Source organism: Egretta garzetta, unplaced genomic scaffold (assembly GCF_000687185.1).
Source record: "Egretta garzetta isolate BGI_Z169 unplaced genomic scaffold, ASM68718v1 scaffold22, whole genome shotgun sequence".
Taxonomy (NCBI): Eukaryota; Metazoa; Chordata; class Aves; order Pelecaniformes; family Ardeidae; genus Egretta; species Egretta garzetta.
The window spans coordinates 5,072,318-5,092,626 of NW_009259102.1; the positions used below are offsets into that span (position 1 = coordinate 5,072,318).

Genomic DNA, 20,309 nt, shown 5'->3' on the forward strand with positions numbered 1-20,309 from the left:
GCTGCCTTCAGTGTCCCATCCCCATGTCAAGTGGAGGGGAAGTCCTCATGTTTACCAGGTGGCCTCTCCAGGACCAGAAGAGCAAAATTTTCCGAAGTCTCTCACTAGCATTAATGCACGAGCTTCTGACACAAGTGAGCAGGCAAGCAAGGGGAGCCTGAAGAAGTGCAGCAAGTCCATCAATAACTGTCTGGTGACAATTAAGGAAATGTGACCACCACAAGCCAGGGAAGTCCATGCTGCCTGAAGCATCAATTTTTCCCCCAGCAAAAACCCTATGAAGAGTTGTCTGCTCCAGCTGCCAGGGGTGGAAAGAGCTGCAGGCCAGCACCCTCAGTAACTGCCTGTGTTCATGCAGAGATTTCTGAGCTTCAGCTCCAGCTGTTTAATTTGGACATCTCTCTGGTTTACCAACTCACGTAGTCTACGGATTTCTTCCTGTTGCCGGTAAAACATCTGCAAAAGCTGTAAGAAAAGTCACATTTTAATTCCTTTACACTAAGAAAATGCACGCTTAACCTGGCAATTGCCACCAGTCCTGTCACATCACTTCTGAGAGAACCGCATCTAAGGAGGAGCCCTTCAGCCAACAGACTTGAGCATGAGCAGTGCTCCTGATGTCCACTAGCCTGGGCTATGAGTGCAGGTGTTTCTCAGCACCATTTAGTAATGCTATATCTGCTTAATTCAGTGGAAAAGATCAGAAAAAATAACCTTCATGCCACTGATCATTCAAAGAGAGCCTAGACACAGAGAGTATTTGGAGTCTAAATTCCTGGATCTGCCACATCTCCTATTCTGACCTTGGGCAAGTCCACTTACATCTCCTCTTTTTTCCTGTTGAGCATGCTCTATCATCTCCAGTTGGGACTAGCATGGCCTTTCACTGTGCATGCAGCAGAGCATACAGCTCTGCAAGGGCTGCTTCTGTAACCTTGGAACGCCAGCTCAGAAGCATGCAGAATAATATCCTTTTTCACACCACAGGGAAATTCAGCTGTGGAAATTCCTGCCTCATCAAGCTGCAGATGCCAAAAGTCTTGCAGAGCCAAAAAGGGGACCTGAGTACAGCTATGGGAAGAAAATCCTTCCAAGGTTCCTAAAAGCAAACAAGCTGCACGTACTTGAAAATGCCCCTGAACTGCCAGTGATGGGGGCCTGGCAAATCACCACAGAGATCTACCACTGTACAAGCTTTGATTACTATACACGGAGGGGGTTGGCCATGGCCAAAGACAGATCACGGAGCTGCCAAGACCTTTTCTGAAGCCATTCCCAGGAGCAGGCTGCAGCCAGCAGCCAGCCTCCGTGGCACTGCATTGCCAAGTTGTCCCCCAGCAGTGAGCTGCTGAGGCAGGGGCAGACCCAGCTCCTTTCCCATGTCAAGGTGCACAATACAGTTAGGTGCTTAAGACTACACGGATGTGCCTTGGGCCAAGAGAGCAGGGACACCCAGTCCTTCCACAGGCACCCCTGCTGCCTCGCTGGGCTCCCTGAGCGCAGAAGGTTTACACTGCATAAACCCCCTTCTCTTCTCCAGAACCTGGAGGTCACAAGGACCTCCTTGTCCCCAGCCTGCCACCAGGCAGGCCCATGCCACAAGAATGCCAAAGAAGCAGGAATACTGCCTGCTCCCTCCTTTCCAGACCCCCTCATCTGGGGCGCTGCTGGAACACGTTTCTGCTTCCCATATGGCAGCCAGGGCACGCAGAGCTGCTGCCCCCATGGAAGAATGAAAAGCTCGCACTGGCCCAGGTCTGCAAAATAAACCCTTGCCCGATTCTGTCACCTTTTGCCAGATGACTCTGGCCTTCCCCCCCTCCCTGCCTCCCCCATCAGCCCAACCCTTCACCCCAGACATTCACACCTCATTTTCAGTTTTTGGCGGTGGACACTCAAATACATCAAAGCCATTGGAGAGGCACATATTCTCTTTTTTTGGCAATTTCTTCTCCACTTTCAGCTGTTTTCTGCTGTCTTCAATCTCCATTGTCTTCTGCATGTTCTCCAGTGGCATCCTTCCTCCCTGACCCTGCTGCTGGCTCAGGTCAGATGTTTTCATGAGTGGCTCTGGCTCAAGAAACTGTGGTAAGCAATCCACAGCTCCAGAGCCTGGTCTCAAGGATACCAAGAGAGGCCCTAGAGAGGGAGGCAGGTGACAGGTTAGCACTCACAAATCACACTCGGAAATAAGCTGTAAGCAATTCATTCAAACAACCTGCAGGGATAAGCATGGAGGCGCTTGACTGGAGTAGCCTCCAGAGTTCACAGCAGTGAATATTCTAGCCACCAGATTATTTTATCTTACAGCCATATTTGCTATGTTTCTCCTTCTCCTCCATTCCTCTTTCTCTGGCAGTTTACAGGCCAGAGAGCCAGTGGCAGCTTACCCAAGCCCTGGGGAGCTGAAGGGCTGGGGAGCTCTCCATGTTCTGACCTTTGTTAACTCCATTCAGCCACTCTTGTGCTGTCAGTGCTGGCTGGGCTCCTGTGGTCAAGGGGTAGATGTCTTCCTGGTATGACTCCGACTGCAAGCAAGCACAAGTCCAGAGTCACTGTGTCAGTGAGGTTTTGGCTTAGAGGGACCATTCTGGATTGTGGTGGAGAAAAACGTTTGTTCCACCTCAGAACAGGGAGTGTCACGAGCACTCACCCACATGAACATAAAATCTCACCTGCCCTGAGCCTCTCTCCTCCTCACCCCAACTCAGAAGAATTGCCTCTGAAGGGTTATTTTAGCTCCTGCCTTTACACATCCAGACAACAGACTGGGGGAGGTTGGTGACACAGACTAACCCAATACTCATGAACTCAGTGGAGTGAGGACGAAGAAGTGGATACGAAAGATGGACACAAGTCACAAATCATCAGCTGATGATCAGCTGACAGAAATTGGCCAAGGAGATTGTGTTGGAGGAACATGACTGATTGGTAGCAGGAGTGAGCATTAGGTCTGCTGGCTCTCTGAATTCAAGGCACTCATACCTTCCAATATTTCTGGAAGTACGGGGCACAGTGCCTACATTTACAAAGTACCTTTGCTTACACATTCACATAGGACCTACCTTGGCTAGCTACAGACTCATGACCTAGGTCATTGTCTAGCCATACCAGCTCCGAAACTTAGTCCTACACCACTCTCAGTAATGGGCCACATCTTACACGCTGCAGAACAACTGTCTGTAACACACTTGCACCCACTGGGTAGACACCTGGGAATTCATCATTCCCTTTTTCCCAGGGTCATTCTTCCTTCTATAAGATGTCCATGTCACCCAATGTCATCCCCAACCCTGCTCTCTCCTTTGTCATTAAGCCAAACAGATGCCACCAACAGAGGAAGTTCACAGCCAGCTAGTTGACCTCACACTCAGAGAGACCCCTTGTTCCACCCAAGCAGAACAGATCAGTGAGCATGTTGTAGAAAGTTAGCCATTACACAAAGACCTAACTCTTGATTTACCCAGCCAGGGTTTGTTGGCAGGGCTGCCCCACAAGCTGGCCAGCTTTGTCCCTCAGACCAGGAGAGACAGAATCTCTTGTTCGACCTACTCTCCAGCCCCTGAGAGTCACAGAGAGGAGGCAGTGTCCTCTTTTTCACTGACAGTTGTCCCAGACATGAACGTGACCTGACATTAACTTACCCGTCGAGGCACAATCATGGAGATGGGCTCAATCAGGCTTTTAGTTGGGATCAGTTTGTAGAAACGGAAAATCTCACAAGCTGACACTTCAAGGCCTCTCTTTGGCATCACTCCTGATGGGATAGCATGAAACAAACAGGGTATAAATCTCCTTAGGAAAGTTAATGTCATCCGCATGGCAAAAGGGTCACCAAACAACAAAAGGAGTAACAGCATCAGCTCCACAGCAGCATGGTCTGAAATCTGCACCCAAAACTGGCTCAGCGAGTCAAATGACAAGACTAAATAATTTTTTTTCTGTCAGACTATGGAGTTACAGACAGGCTCTGTGGTTTCTGTGCTAAGCCTCCTGTTCCTTATTCATTCTCATAAGGTGCAAAAAGAGTGACCAGAACTGAGCAGAACTGGCAGGTGATGACACAGAATTTGACTATCAGGATCACCAGGAAGGGATTTCAGGACACCTAAACAACACGAGAACAGCTATATGGGTCAGGCTGAAAGCTCTTCCATCGCAGTATCCTCCCCCCAGCACTATCCCAAAGCAGAATGGAGTATGAGAAGGGTGTGAACATCTACCCTGTCAGACAGCACCATTTGTGTCTCAGGGACTGGCTAAGCCACACAAGGTCTCCAAGTACCTGGTAACCTCAGTGGATTTCTCTCCCATGAGTGTCTTACAGTCCAAAGCCTACAACCATGTCAACTCCCTTAAGAAAAGAGATTGCCTCTCCTTGTAGAGTGTCCCACAGAAGCTTTGTTCTCTACTAATACCAAATTACTTCATTAAACAGTAGATTCTATGTAAAGGACTGTTGCTCCTTACATTGTGCATTCATCTAAATGCAAATCTAAACTCCACTCCTCTACATTGTATTTTGTTTCAGCAATATTGGGAAAGAAGCTTTTGTGCAATAACCTTAGCTGTATGTTTGATCAGCAGAACAGATCAGGTTTGGAAAGTAGATTTGATTCACTCAAGCCTTGTGTACACTTCCTCTTCATGCAATGATTTTTAAAGAGACCACGACAACATAAAATCAGAATATTGTACATTGGAAGGATTACAAAAGCTGAATAACAGAGAGATCTTCCAGTTAAGTTTTAAATAATTTATTCCCTTCCAATAACAGTTTTTTGAAGGAGACCCGGTGGCACAACATCTAGTGCTGCTAAATATCTGTACCAATGTCCTGGAAGAACGGGAGTGTCCACAGGGAGTACGGAGGGTGGCAAATGGTCCTAAAAACCTGTCAGTCTATAGAGGAATTGGCTTACAGGGTAAACTGGAGAAGGTTCAAGAAAGGGCTGCCAACAGGATCTGAGGGCTGAAAGCCAAATTCTGTAGCTTGAATGAGTTAAACAGCGGGTACAGTGGGATAGGTTAATAAGCAAGGGTCTCCAGTGGAGGAGAGGTGACCTAATCACAGCAGGTCTATCTCTAAATGGGAAGTGCCAGTACAGGAGAAGGTAAGCAAGTGATAAGAGTGAAGGCATTAAGATGTGGAACACCCATTACCAGAGAAATCCCAGAGTGCAAACAATGTCAACAGAGTTCAATATCAAAAATCTTGGAGCAGATTCACAAAGGGGAAGGAGCATCCTCCACCTTTAAATCCAGATTATCCTCCCTTTCACCTTGATCAGGTATGTGGGAGGGGACACAGCAGTGACTGGTAGAGTTGCCCAGTCCATGCTCTGCTGGTCAGAAGGGACCCCTCCAAGCTGTGACCCTGTACCACCTGTGATATATCAGTTAGCTGGGCCAAGCCAACTGTCGTGCACCTGTAAACCTGGGTGGAGACTGGAATCTGACCCGCTCTCTTTTCTAACTGATATTTTGCATAGTCCTGGACTCTGACAGCCTCTAAAACAAAGAAGCCACCATCCTCTTGTAACATTAGACATAAATTGCCACTCACCAATTCCCTTCTGTGGTAAATGAGAGCGATATTCCATCAGGTAGTTCAGGTATGGTTTCTCAGAGCTTATCTCATAGTACCGTATATTTCCATCACCCTAAAGGCAAAGAAAATGAATGTAAGCTAGGCTCTGCTGTTTAGCATGGGGGTCTGAGAATAATGCCTGGCCCCAGAAGCCATGCAGGGTCAAGAATGAACCAAATATTTACCCCCAAATTCCTGTGTGGCAAGATTAGGGCTCTGCAGTGTACCTGCCCGTGGTGAATGTGGTACATCTGCAGTGGCAAACATGGGCTGATGCTGCAGCACCCTCAAGCCCCATCCCATCAGCCCAAATCCTTAGGTTAAGGTGCTTCAGGAGCATCTTTGACTTCAGCCTGACACAACACAGGCCAGGAGAAGAATCAGACAGGCCAGCATTTGCTGCCATGGAAAGCGCTTACCTTTCCCACCACATAAAGCATGCATGTGTCTGAGTCGTAGAAGGGAAACAGGAGTCCTGAGGAGCCATCCAGATCCTCCTCCAGTAAAGGCACAGAAAGGTCATTCTGGGCAGGACACAGGAAAAACAGATAGCTGCGATCACCTCAAGTGAGGGAGACCTTACCTGAACCCCACCTGGCAGTGGCATGCGAGCACAGCTCTATAATGATCCTAGGCAATGGCCAGCTGCCCTGAGCAGAGGGCCATGCACAGACTTCTTCAAAGCTCTATGGGTGGGAAATGAGTGCACTTTAGCACATCAGTTCCTACCACTAGAACACCTCAGGCACCTGAGGACTTTTCAGGGGTGAGTATGATAAGAAATACTGTCTGACTCTGTGCAGACCACCAGACTCAGGGACATGGAGGGGCCTTCAGGGCATGTCTGCATCACACACTGAATTACTCACGTTCCATCACGACCCCTAGTCAAGGCAATACCTCCACAATACTGCACCACCCACCATAAGGACAGTCTGCATCAGCCAAGCAGTCTCCACATTGCACAGTGGGAAGGTGCCCACTGCAAGAGCAAGAGCTCCCATTGGCCTTTTGCAGGTTAAGCCCCGCAGGAGGACATAGCACACCACTCCATACACAAGGCTGGCATGTCTTATACAAAGCTATCCCTATGTTGCTGAAGAGAGCAATGTTGGGAGGACTAATGGGACAGAGTGTGGCGTCCCATGGCTGCCACTGTGGTTACTGTCACATAAATATATATTTAGCATAGGGCTAATACATATTTGGTCCTGCATAACTGCCCAGCTGCAGGCTCCAGAAATCCAGAGCTTCTGTTTATATGGGTGGACATGGACCTCAGAAATATGCTTGCTGGGCAGGTCCTGTGCCAATGCCTGTCCCTAAGGAGGCTGCACATACCTGGCGTAACAGATCTTCCCACTGTGTTCTCAGACTAAGTAAGTGCCACCAGCTCCTCCAGCAGCTCTGAAGGCAGTGAAACCCTGGTGTGAGACCCACGGTGTGTCAGAGCACTGCTCAGCTTTGTGGAAAGCCTTCAGACAGCAGCACGGTGCTTTGCCTCTCACATACTCAAAGAAGCCATGTCCAAACATAGCCAAATGCCAAATCATAGACCTGGTCTGCCAGTTTTATCTGGTACAAAGGGTGACAGCACAACAAAGACAAAAAAGATTGTGCTGCAAGGTGGTTGACCTGGAGGGACAAAATGAGATGCTGACAAAGGAAAAGCATCTCACTGCATATGAGAGAGGTAGAGGAGAGCAGGGGTTTATAATGCTAGCAGCTGTCAGGATAGGAGATCATGTCTTGGAAGTGACCACTAAGTGCTATCTCGATACTCTACTGTCAGGAATCATCAGAAATCAAAAACACCCCACATCTTTTTCTCCACTGAGGGCTTCACCTGAGTAGGCTGTGTCTAGAGCTCATTTCTCTTTACAGTACTGGTAACAATTTCCCAGTAAGACCAGTAGGAGCTGCTTTTAAGTCAGAACTGCAGTGACCACCCAAAGGTCCTTCGAATTATTTCTTCCTGTAGTGGGCACAGCATTCTCTTTGTTCTGGTGGATTTTTATGTTGAAAGCTTTGAGAGCTTCTTCAGAAACTCATACTCAGTTAACAGTGTCATAGCAGTAAGACCTACCACCCATTAAGAATTTGACAGATCACTTCTCAGTTGCTGTTATAAATCAATTGTTGGGTATTTGGCAAGTGGAAAAGTTAAAGTGACAATAAAAGAGAGAAAACTGGAGCTGGTATGGTAAAGATTGCTGGTCCAACTCACTTGATCCCATAATGCAATTTGCCTATTATTCCACCGAGATGTTCCAGTAGAGAACAGCTTTTTCACGTTTCCAAGGAACAAGACTTTATTGACTCTGTGAGACTTATAGCTGGCTTCCTATGGGAAGAGAAAGGACACTGTGTGAGTAAGAGACAGAGCACCTACTGCATAGCTACATTTCAAGTTACGTGAGACCTCTGATTCAATCACATCTGCTCAAGGATCTGGTCAGCCTGGCAGAACCACAGCGAGCGGGATTTCACAGGGATCCAAGAAAGGTGGCCTAAACTCTTCAGGACCGTTCCCAAAAGCCCAATAAATCTCTCTAACTAGTGATTCACATATTTGCAAGAGGTGAATCCCTATTAGTTGTAGGCAGGACTTTCTGTGTACACAGATCCATGCAGATACCTACAAAACACAGTCAGCTTCACCTTACCAACAGATACAAAGTACAGGAAACAAAACCAACCCTGTCAGTGGGACAAATGTACACTTGCATCCACCTGTCTACCTGATCTCTACAAACCCTCCCAAGACATCTCACAGAGGACTGCAGGAGGGAGCTATGAAAACAATGCACTTCAAGAAGGGTTTCAACAAGTAAGGAGCATGGTAGCAAGATGCAGAAACCCTGTTTTCAACAATGACAGCAAGCGTTCCATGAAAAGTAGAAGGCAATAGCACCACCTGATGCCTTGGGCAAAATGTGGGGCACAGATGCATCTTCTTTAATGCAATGAATCTACACAGAAGAGGAAACACTCCAAGGGGTGAGATCAGCTGGACCATGAACCTCCAAACCCAACCTACTTGTAGGACTTCTCCTGAACGAGGGTCTATCAGACGTATCTTTCTGTCCTTGCAGGCTGTGGCAAGGAGACTCCCATCTGTGTTGAACGACATGGAGAGGACCACATCTTTGTGAGCATCAAGGATCTTCACCGGCTTCGAGATGACAGGCTCATTGGAGTCAAGGTTCCAGACCATTATCTGTAGCAAAAGAACAAAAAAATCAGCCCTTTGCTGCCTGACCAACTGGGGACTTCATGTACCCTATCCAATTCTTCCTCTCTTCTCTACATGTATAGGTTTTACCATCATAAGTGGTTGTTTTCCAGCATTTAAAATCATTTCTGATACTTAGAGCAATATATAAGGGATAGAGTGTCTCCTCAGAACATCCAATATTCTAATTTCCTTTGCAACCACATTTTATATATAAAAATCGCCAGCATCAGTGCAAATATTTGCACTAGCATAAGATGAAGCCAAACAAATGTGCATGGCATTGTATATTGTATCCAATCCAGTAAAGGAGAAGGGCAGATTAGACTGAAGTTCATCAGATGACTGAAAAATTAGCGAGTCCTTTTGAACTTGTAGCAATGTCCTTTTCCCTTTGGGGTCACCATGGAATTTCCCCCTGAAGAAGGCTTCTGAAATCTTTAGTATTACCTTACAGCTTGAATTTAAAACCAATTTCAAAACACCCTGCCAAACAGACTGTGCCAGGAGGAGAGCTCCACGGAGAACAGACCCACCTTGTAGTCATAGCCAGAGCTGAAGAGGATGTTATTAGCAGTGGGATGCCATTCAATGAGGCCCACTCTTCGAACATGCCCAAGAAGTTCCTTCTTCGCAGTGGTAATGTTTCTTGTTAGCAAGTGCTTGGGGATGTCCCAGACTTTAACCTGAATGGCACAGGATGGGTGAGATTCCTGCATAAGGAGCTACTTTGGAACTTATCAGCAACTATTATTCCCTTGGTATTACTATTCCCTTGGTAGTGAATAGGAATGCTCCTGGCTTTATTGAATGCCAGTCCTTTAAATTAGTATCTTTAACTTTCTGTGGGCCTGAAGAGTCCTCTTTACCCTCTATCTACCAGTTTGTTTTAACTTGGCAATCCAACCCTTACATCCAGCCAAGCTGTCAGCACAATTACAAAAAGTTATTCACAGGGGGAAGAAGTAAACCACAGATCTTCCAGACCTTGCCTCCTAACAAACTTTGAGCAGGAACAAGCAAATCTGAAATAAACTTCAGCAAAGAGTCCCAGAAGATATTATAGCAGTGATTGATCCAAGCAGTCATCCAGTCAATGCAACCTGGTAAAAGAGCTGAGAACTCCCCTGGTCAGATGACAGATATAGTACTGTTTGTCCCGTAGAAAACTGCATCAGAGCTGAACACTTTGCAAATGACACAGCCATTTGCCAAGGTACACAGAAGCCCATCCAGGTAGCCACACAGCAGATGCACTGAGCAGAGAGACTGGGCAGCACTGCACTGAAGTCACGCAACACTGGGCGTGTGCCGTCTCATAACAGGTCTACCTGCCACCCTGGGTTCTTCTAGAAGGATGCTGCATGAAGACAAAAATCATCCTCTGCCTTCCTGGGGTGGAAGAAGACAATAGAGGAAACCTGCAAAAGGGGCTGAACCTATGCAGGTAAAATGAAAAAGCCTTTCTCACTCTAACCCTAGAAGCACAAGTATTTAGGATGCTAAGAGATAATTAACCCTTTGGCTCAATGAAAATTACTATGCTTCTCATAATTTCTCTAGGACTTAGCCTGAAGCAAAAGGGAAATGCTTTTCAAAGCAGATAGTTCATGGAAATTAGCCACACGTGCCCAAGTCTTCCACTGTTTGGCTGATGAGGATCACACCTTTCTAAGCCAAAGAAAGAGAGGCACAAATTCTGGGATCTGCTGGGAAAGTTCATGAGCACCCTTCTCAACAGTGTTTATCCCACTGAGGAATCAAGTCCATCAGAAACCTAAGGACTGTGGGGTCCAGTAGACTCCAGATGAACTTCTACAGTGGTAAGAGAAAGCCTCACACTCTACAGCTATCACTAAAGGAATGGGGCTGAGAGAGTAGGAAAGGGAGTGTTCACATGGAGAAGAACTGCCCAGAATGAACCATTCACTCCCCATGCTATAAAATGGCTGGTGAAAAAAAAAGGGAAAAGCCCCTGGCTGGAATCTCAGGATGCATTAAATGGCAGAAATTGCCAGTGCTTAGTGTGCAGAAGAAGCAGGTCTTGGAAGCAGACCTGCCAGGACAAGCAGGAACAATCCACAAGTGATATACCCTGCCACATCTTGAAGAAAACCTGACAAAACAAAGTAAAAGCCACAGCATTGCCCCTCTAACCACAGGGGAGAAGATCTTCAGCAAGGTGAATTCATGCGTGACTGATGATCTGCCAAAAGGATCAGAAGGGGTAAAAGGATAAAGCTCTTCAAACTCTCAGCCCCTGGCCACTTGCATCGGCCTCAGTCCTAATCCTGCCTGAAGCAGCAGTGGGAGCTGGAAAGGGCACTGGGTGTTCACAGAGACTATCCATCCCCTCACATGCCACTCTTCATGCTGGATCTACACACCACAAAAGGTAGCTGTGGTACCACCAAGGCAAGCTCCAGAAAGGCTGGTTAACAGCCAAGAAACTTCTGAGGAATGTGGGTGATGGGAAATTTCCACCATCTTCACAGAAGCCTGTGGTCTTCCTCAAAAGTTCCAGGGAGACCCAGCCCAGTAAGAGCAATCAGATGCATCCTTGCACAAAAACCAGAACAGTGCTTTATGTTAATGCTCAGAAATGGCAGAGAGCAACCAGGCCTTTGAAAGCAGACTTCAAGGAAGGCTTTGGCTCTAATGCCCAGCCCAGTGGAAGTGGTGGATACGTCTGGGACCCCAAAAACTTCCTCAGACTTCTCTCAGGACAGAGAAAGTGTTGCTGTGGAGATGTCCCAACAGTATGTCTGATCCGATCTCCCCAGTACAGGCCCGGACAAGTAAGACAGATGTTGACTCCATGGAGTGAGTCCAACAGCAGCCTCCTGAGACGAGGAGGTGATGGGAGCACAGCAAATCTGAGGAGAGCTGGAAAGGAAAGAACTTGTTCAGTCCAGGAGTGAGAAGGCAAAGGTGAGGTCTTCTGGCTGCCCTTCAACTATATTGCAGCAAGGCACAGAGAAGATGGAACCAGACTCTTCGGAGGTGCTCACACAGAGACCACCAAAGGCAATGGACACAAAAGGCAACATGGGCACTCCCTGGAGATCAGAGGAGCCCTGTTTTCCCTAGAAGAGTAATCAGGCCCTGGAAGAAGGGCCCAGTGAGGCCAAGGGATCTGCAGCTTTGGAGATCTTCCCAACTCATCTGGACAAGGCTTGGAGCAACCTGATTCAACTGGCCTGCTTTGAGCAGGGCTTGGGCTAAGTGACCTCCACAGGTCTAGCTACGAGGTACCAGGAAAGACAGTCACACTAAGAAACACAGTCTGCTGTCTTCACTACTTAGCAGGGAGGGAAGAGGTGTCCCTACACTGTGTCACTGTGCAGGAGACCCCTAAGATACCATTTCCGGGTGCCAGGATGATGATGGGAGGGTAGTTCCAAAAAAGAGAGTACAGCCACGAACAGCAAGACTTTTTAGAACAATTTTTGGTGTTGAGACCAGTGACAAGCTCAGTATTTCCATTCTTTAGCCTGGAGAATGATCCAGTGCCAAGTTTCAGCAGGGAATTGGAAAAGAAAGCTGACAGAAAGCAGCCTTTCTGCATAAACCCCGGGGTCCTGGTGGATAAAAGAATATATAGGACCCAGCAGCATGCCCTGGCAGGGATGAAAACTAGCAAATTCCTAGTCTGGAACAACAGGAAGATAGACACTAGACCAAGGGAAGCTATTTTCCCCCTTACTCAACAATCATTAAAAAATAGCTGGATTACTGCATCCAGTTTTGCACCTCCCAATGCAAGAAAGATGCTGATAAACTGAAGTGAGTCCACTGGAGGCCACCAGGATGCTCAGGAGGCTGCAGCACTTGGCCTGTGAGGAGAAACTGAGAGAGATGGCCTTGATCAGCCTGGAGAAGAGACAGCTTCAGGGTGAACTGATGGAAGCCTTCAATACTTAGAAGATTACTGAGAAAATAGAGCCAGGCATCACTAACTACACTGGGGAGGTTCTGACTGCATATAAGTAAAAAACTTCCCTACAGGAGCAGTAAAGAACAGGAACGGTTTGTCCAGAGAGATGGTGAAATCTCCATCCTTGGAGGTTTTCAAGACTCAGGTCCACAGACCTCCACAGCCCAAGCTCCCTTTCAACACAAATGGTTCTGTGATTCTGTAACTACAGAAGGAAGCTTTGAAGTTTGTGCTCATTCCTCACCTGAGGCTCAAAAGAGAGGTCATGGTGGTGCCTTCCTGCCACAAGTCCTTTCTGAGACAAGATGAAAACTTGGCATATGGGTTGGAAGATAAAATAAACCCTCATAGGCAGCCCAGAAATTGAAAGATGCCTTCAAAATAGACAGGAATATCCAAAGAAGCAAAGGAAAGTCACAAAGCAGGAAGGATAATTCAAAGAGCCTAGATTTTCAATTCAAGAGTGATTATTGGCACCGCTGAAATGGTAGAGGATGTGCACCAAGCCATGGCTGGAAGAAATTACAAGGGAAACCTCCCTGATGCTGTGTGGCAGAGGGCGAATATACCTAGAGGGAGAAAACACATGTGGGATCTCTGGAAAAAAGTACAGTAGTTAGATGTCCTCAATTTCACCGACATCACACTTTTGACAGGACATGGAAAGCCACCTTTCAGTGGGTAGATATGAGCTAAACTGTCCTTTACAAACATGAATTGAATCTTTCAATTCCTAATAACTAGTCTGCACCTTCATTGAAATAAAACATGTGACTGCATCTTAATTATACTAACTTCAGTCAAACCACTTATTGCCTAAAACTTAAACCTGATGTAATGTATTGAATACCTTTTTACAGGTTTGCATTAGCATGGACCTTTGCATCTCTGCTGTCTTCTTTTGCAAAATAGTATGACGCAGATTCCTCAGCTACCCCATAACTGATCCAGCATGATTTTACGGAGTAACTGAGTGCAGGAACAAGGTCAGACTTGCTCTGCAGGGAGTTAGTCTGAAATAGCTGTTCCAGATTATATTGTGTTGAAGCTTTTATTCTAAAGTAAAGGAGGAGTTTCACAGCGATTACACTTGAGTAGTCATTCAACTTTAAATTCATATTCTGTTTTTCTCATGCAAACACACCCAAAAATATGCAGGCCCACACAAAACAGATCTTCCTCCTCAAAGTGATTTTGGTACATCATCTGAAAGGGATCACACAGGTCTGACCTCAAGAGAAAGACAAGAATCTTACTCTTACCTGACCTTTTTGTAAGTATATGTATGCTTCCACATCTCATCCGTGGGCCTTTCAGGTTCTTTTTTACTCCTTTCCCCAAAAAGCACATTAGCCATGTAATAATACAGAGTACAAGCTGATAAACTTACTGTGGCATCTTCTGAACATGAAGCTATTACAAAGTCATTGAACGGGTTCCACTTGATGTCCAGAACATTCCCTTTGTGCCCACATATTTTGGGATAATGTGGGTCAAGCTTGCCTGTCTGAAAAAAACAAATATCATCACACCTAAGGTGAGCCATGGAATTGCAGGACATTTGCAAGGAAGATCCAAGCCAGCTCCAGCAAGAAACCTCTTTCTGCTTGTTATGCTCCAAATGCCCTGGGGGCTCCCTATTTGTAGAGAATGGGGTTTTGCTGTCCCTGCAAGGCAAGTCTCAATGATACCACCAAAAAGAAAGGAAAGAAGAGCTCAGGGCTTCCTAAGTACACACTGCTATCAAGGAATCTGTAAAACATGCAGCAAGCAAGACTGCTGAAGTTAGAAGACAGTGTTTGGTTCAGACACTAGAGGGGAAACACTTAAGAATTAGTTGAATCTTTTCATTTTTTAAAGACCTTGGGAGAAAAAAAATAATCTCTTTAAGACAAGATTTCTTACAAGCAGAAAAAAAATGTTTTAGCTTTTATCTCTTAGCCTCATCAGCTAGTATTTATTTTTTAAACAAAAAGACATTTGTGACACCAAATACAAGTGCAGTTTTTCTTTCAACAAGCTACCTATTTCTCCCTGATAGTGTACAAATCCGTCCATTCACCAGATTCAATCAGCATTACGGACTCTCAGAAAAAATGCCATGTTTGGGCGGCACCTTCACTGGTAAAAATCCTGCACAAAGTGCACCAAGGAGTATTGAGGGCCTTGTGCCACATGGGGGCTGTGTTGCATCAGGATAAACCCATACTGCAGGCACAGTCTGCTACAAAGTCAAGTCAATGTATTTGTTATGTGCTAGGAAGGGTGCTGGGGAATTTATTAACATTGAAGCAGCATCCCAGACATCTTTCCAAGAGCAACAGTAAGTCATCTAAGGAGAGAGACATGGTGGCACGCTGGTGACGCTTACCTGCTTGCGTTTATCCCACCTGGAAGAACCGTAAATCAAAATGAACACAAACGTGTGCTCGCCTGGAGAGCAGACCCTTCTGTGGGTGTACTCCCTGCACCTCTCCAGAGGTGGGCCCTAAGAGTGCACACCAGCAGGGAATCAGTGTTGGCCCTAACCTGGAAGTAGCTAGGATGTCATTTTCCCAGCCTTGAAAATTTGTACAGCTTTGAATGCAGAACAGGACATGATGTGTAACTATTCTGGCTTCACTGGAAAGTTTGTCACATAGACTGGGACTAACCTGCTTTAACTGAACACCCAGAGGACTTTGAAATGTAAAAGACTGTGCTTTTTTAGACTACAGTCTAAAACAATTCCCTTTTGTAACAGCAACAATACAAAGTGACTTGGGAAGGCAGAAAAGAGAGAAAAGGCCTTTAATAAGCAGCGTTCCCCTGCCCACGGTTATCCTTTTGCAGGTTTCAGGGCTTGGTTTCAAGCTGGCAGCTCAACGGGCTGGGCAGCCAGCTCCACAGGGATCCCTTGATCCCTATGGGAACTCCATCCCCTCCCAGAGCTGGCTGCCTGTCTGCTCCCCACCCCATTTGGGAGACTCCCAGGCTGCCCTGAGCCCGCTCTGCCTGCCCCATCTTGCAAGTGTCTCCTACCACCACGTCGTCTCTCCTACCACCACGTCCCCAGCAGGCTCAGCTTGCCCTGGAAGAGGAGCCCTTGCCCTCCCGGTCACCAGTCCCACCAGCCCCAGTGCAACCCTGCAGCCCTGGGACAGAGCAGGACCCACAACACATGGACCCCCAGGCTGCCAAAAACCATATATGGCAAGTAGGGCTGTCGGTCTCAGATGCACATCTATATGTGGAAGTAAAGGTATTCAAGTGTGAGGGAAATTTTATTCCACAGATCAAAAACTATTTCAGTAACCAGACTTGTCATTCATGCAGAGGTACCTGACTTCCACAGTTATTTGCAGAGCTTGAAAATGAGTAATTTTTCAACCACTCACCTTCTAAAATCCCAGAATTTTTTAAAAGTAGCCAAACTCGGAGTTCCTTGATGAAAACCACTTCTAGTGGGACAGCTGTTAAAACCCTCCCAGCAGATTTGTACAGGGTAGATTACCATGAGATAGGTCAGCCCCACTTCTCAGATTTTCTCCAAAGGGCACTAACACACCTTGTCATCCCATCATGGCATAGCAGTCATATACAGCATCAGTTAGGTAAAGCCTGAGGGGTCATTGCAGGTTTCATTCCATAGTTCTTGCCCCAGAGAGGAGGGAGCAGGCTTTGCATCTAGGAGGTCTACACAACCACAGATGTCCTCCCTCTCACACCTGGTGCTGACACACTGGAAGACTGGAGACTGCAAAGACTTGGACGCAAATATCTCCCTGCCTCTCGGGGCTTTGTTCTCATTTTGCTATCCCTTTGCTTTATGCTGCAAAGGAAGACACAGATGCAGTCTCAACCAAACTCCGTCATCAGAGAAGGAAAAAGGCAGGCCTTTGTCTTTCAAAGGAAGGCCACAAAATTGCCTCTGAGTCAAGATCCTTCCCTGGCACGCGGTGCATGCACTTCCCCAACACGTCTGTGTCAGACACCAAATCTACACCCAGGCCACACTGGGAAAGCAGCTCATCTTCCAGTTACAGTCACTGAGCCCATGTGTGCTCGGGCTTGCAAGATTTATAAAGGCATTCAGTCTGTTCTGGGCACCAGGCAGCCCTTGTGGCAACAGCCACTTCCCTCCCTGATGAGATGTCCTGCCATTCCACCCAGCTGGCTTCAATGGCACAATGGGAGCCTATAGGAAAGACGGGGAAAATCTTTTTAGTAGGGCCAGCTGTGACAGGACAAGGGGTAATGGTTTTAAACTAAAACAGGGTAAGTTTAGACTGGATATAAGGAAAAAACTCTTTACACTGTGGGTGGTGAATCACTGGAAGGGGTTGCCCAGAGAGGGAGTGGAGGCCCCATCCCTGGAAACATCAAGACCAGGTTGGACGGGGCTCTGAGCAACCTGATCTAGTTAGCGGTGTTCCTGCTCACTGCAGGGGGGTTGGACTAGATAACCTCTAAGGGTCCCTTCTAACCCCAAACATTCTATGATTCTATCTTCAGGAGGACCTAACTGACATAGCCTCCAAAAGAAGACCGTTCTCCAAGAGGGGGCAAATATTCAACTAACTCCTCTTCAGGTTGAATGCAAAGGCCTGATGAAGGAAGGGTATCTACGGCAAAGAGCTCTTTCCCCACATAACCCCCACTGCTCCCAACCCTACCTCACCCCCAGGCTCTCAGAGAGGAAGAATGGTGCAGAAGGCAAGAAGCAGTATTTATGCAAGGAGAGAGGAGAGAGCTTGGTGTCCATGACTCAGCAGGAGAGGAGCACAACAAACAAGCAAGGAGGCATGGTGAAACAGAGCGAGGTTGAGCCTGCATTTGAGCGCATCCTGAGGCAGGCAGCCCCTCCAGTAGCACATGCAGAAGGAACTCAAAAAAGCATGGAAGGACAAGAGCAGCTCCCCGAGTAGGTTGTTCATCCTCCCCGGAAAGTGCAGCCCTCCCTGTCCTGGCTATCATCTCCTGCTTTGGCTAAACATGACATCCTGTCTCTTGGGCTTTTCCTCCACACTATGGCATGCTTGGGATGTGGCTGCTCCCTGGGAATCCAGTCAAAAGTAACCACGGATCAGCTGTCCATCATGAGAGGGCAACACTGTGCTAGACACATGTCTCCAGACCAGCCCCTGGCAGCCAGGGACACAAGCCAAGGGCCCAGTACATTGTCTACCATGGATCACCACCACAGCGGGAGATGGCAGCCACAAATACCACCACAGTGAGCACAAGTCAAATACTGATGCTTTTCACCAGGTGGCACCAGTTTGTAAGCGTATCATGAAAAAAAGTAACTGGTATCGCAGTCCTCCAACTTGAGGAACCCCTTTCTGAGGCCGCTTTTCCCCCCCGGCATGGGTGAGGAACAGGTATTTGGAGAAGTGCAGCACATACAGACCTTATCCATTACCCACCACCAAAGGTCAACCCTCAAGGCACCTCCTGAGGTCAATCCACAAGAGGACCTGCATCTGAACAAATACAGTTCATAAACCAACTCCTCTCCAATAACTCCACCCTGTTCTGAACCCCTTAATTCTTCTGGGCTCGTCACCATCTGGAGCAGTGAGCTCCACATCTGAACTGCAAAAGTGTTCACATCTGCTGCTAATGGTCTGCTCCCTGGTCTCCAAGATACCCTTCACCACACAAATCAAGAAGAACTGCTTCCCCACCCTTTTTGTATATCCCACAGTTTTGTATATCTCGCTCATTTGTCTTTTTTCCCAGACTGATTGAGGCCTAACCCACAAAGTCTTTCCTCTCATAAAAGTAATTTCACATTTTCGTTGACATACTTTAACTATCCTTTTCTGTATCTCCTAGTTCTACCATGCCTTTGACTTCTGCAAGCAGTATTTCAGATCTGGGTGGACTATCCGAGCAGGTGGTTAAGAATGAAAGAATTGCTACTAAAGATTAGCCAAGCTGAGAAGAGGTGAGAACACAGAAGGATTAATAGTGAGCAGTGCAAGCACCTGCAGCTCGTTTTGCCAACCCTTTGAGAGCTGGGTCCCACCCTATGTCCCACAGTCACCAGCTGCCTGCTTACAGATGCAGCTCCATGATAAAGACAAGTTCTTCAGCCTCAACAGATCATGGTCGAGGGGGCAGAAGCGACTCAGTCAAGAAAAACAGGGTAGTGGTTAATTTTAGAAGGACCATCTCTGAACAGCACCACCAGTGAAGGAAAGCCTAGAAGGGCAGGGAACTGTGCTAGGTTCTTTAAGCATAGCTGGTTCACTTTCATACTTAGAAAATACGTGTTGAAAAAGTGGCACTGCAATAACACCATCAATTAACTTTTAATTAAAGGCTGAACTTTTGCCTTTCATCTGTTCTGCCCTGATTCCAGAGAGCTCGTAATCTCATATTGAAGTTAATCCGCATTAGTGCATGCCTAATTTTTCTGAAGCAATAAACATCAGACAGCCAGCTTCTCCCTCTCACCAGATCCCTAAGTCATCAAAACCCATAAACATGGGATTTGTTTCCAAAAGGGAAGTTTCTCCAGCACCAGTGCTTGAAGCTTAAGAGCTTCATTGCCTGATAACCGTATCTCCGTTCTTTCACAAAGGAGAAGGTGGAGCAAAACATACCATATTCTCCTTTAGTCACAGCTGAAGCCATGCCACTAAAGCATGGGGTTTGCCCTCTGTATCTACTAACTGCTTTTTTATTTGCAATTTCTCCTAGCAGACAAACATCTGAACAGCAGAGTTCCTGCTGGTTATACAAGAAAGGCAAATGAGCCATGAAATGAAGGGAGGTGCTAAAAAACTGCAAGCAGCAATGTAAGACGTGTAAGCACACACAACCCAGAAATCACCTGCCAGGACATTGGGAGCCCCTTCCCTCATTTTGCAATTCAGGCAGCAGCATTAACTGAACATCCTCTGTGCGATCGAGCTCCCTAGAAAGCCCAGTTCTACTCCAGCCTCTTGACGCATTCGCGAAAGCCAGCTCTCCTTGGCAGAGCTCACCTGGTGGATGGGAATGACGAGGAAGGCTCCCCCACCTGCGCACTCGGTCACCACCGCAATGAAGTGGGGGTTGACGGCACAGAATTGGTTGTCGTGGACGCTGCGGGTGATGGGCACACAGTCATAGCACTTCTCCTTACTGGCAGCTTTGCCGTACACGTGGCGGAACTTGGAGCTGCGGTACTGTGGGTGCCACGACATCTGCAAGGGGAGAAACACAAGGCCCCGTGACATAAGGACCAGCCATCCCAGCAAGGCTTGCACACCCCCACTCCCCAAACCCCAGCACAGGCTCACTCTCCCCATTTGACCTTCTCGCACCAACCCTCAGCCAGCAAGTGGCAGCCACATTTTTTCTCTGCCAGTCTTCACGCCTTTGGCATGACCCATCGCTGCACCCACTGCACGTTTCTGATGGAGAGAGGAGAGCGCAGGGGAGAAAAGACGTCTCTCTCCATCGCGAGCTAGCTGACCTGGGCGTGCACCAGCAGTCCCTACGGCAGGGCCATGTGGCAGCAAGTTTAAGAGGAGATGAATCCCGGTAACGCAGAGCTCGGGAAGCATGAAAAG

General features: G+C 47.2%; 1 protein-coding gene across 1 annotated transcript; it reads right to left on the reverse strand.

Moving 5' to 3' along the window:
- Positions 1–333: 333 nt before the first annotated feature.
- Positions 334–19,940, reverse strand: CORO2A (coronin 2A). The gene is made up of 12 exons (XM_035890795.1): positions 19,740–19,940; positions 14,153–14,269; positions 9,362–9,511; positions 8,631–8,810; positions 7,818–7,934; positions 6,010–6,114; positions 5,567–5,663; positions 3,645–3,757; positions 2,438–2,528; positions 2,113–2,139; positions 1,868–1,977; positions 334–465 (listed from the first exon to the last, which is right to left on the reverse strand). The coding sequence occupies exons 1-12, from the start codon at positions 19,938–19,940 to the stop codon at positions 334–336; spliced, it is 1,440 nt and encodes a 479-aa protein (XP_035746688.1).
- Positions 19,941–20,309: the final 369 nt, after the last annotated feature.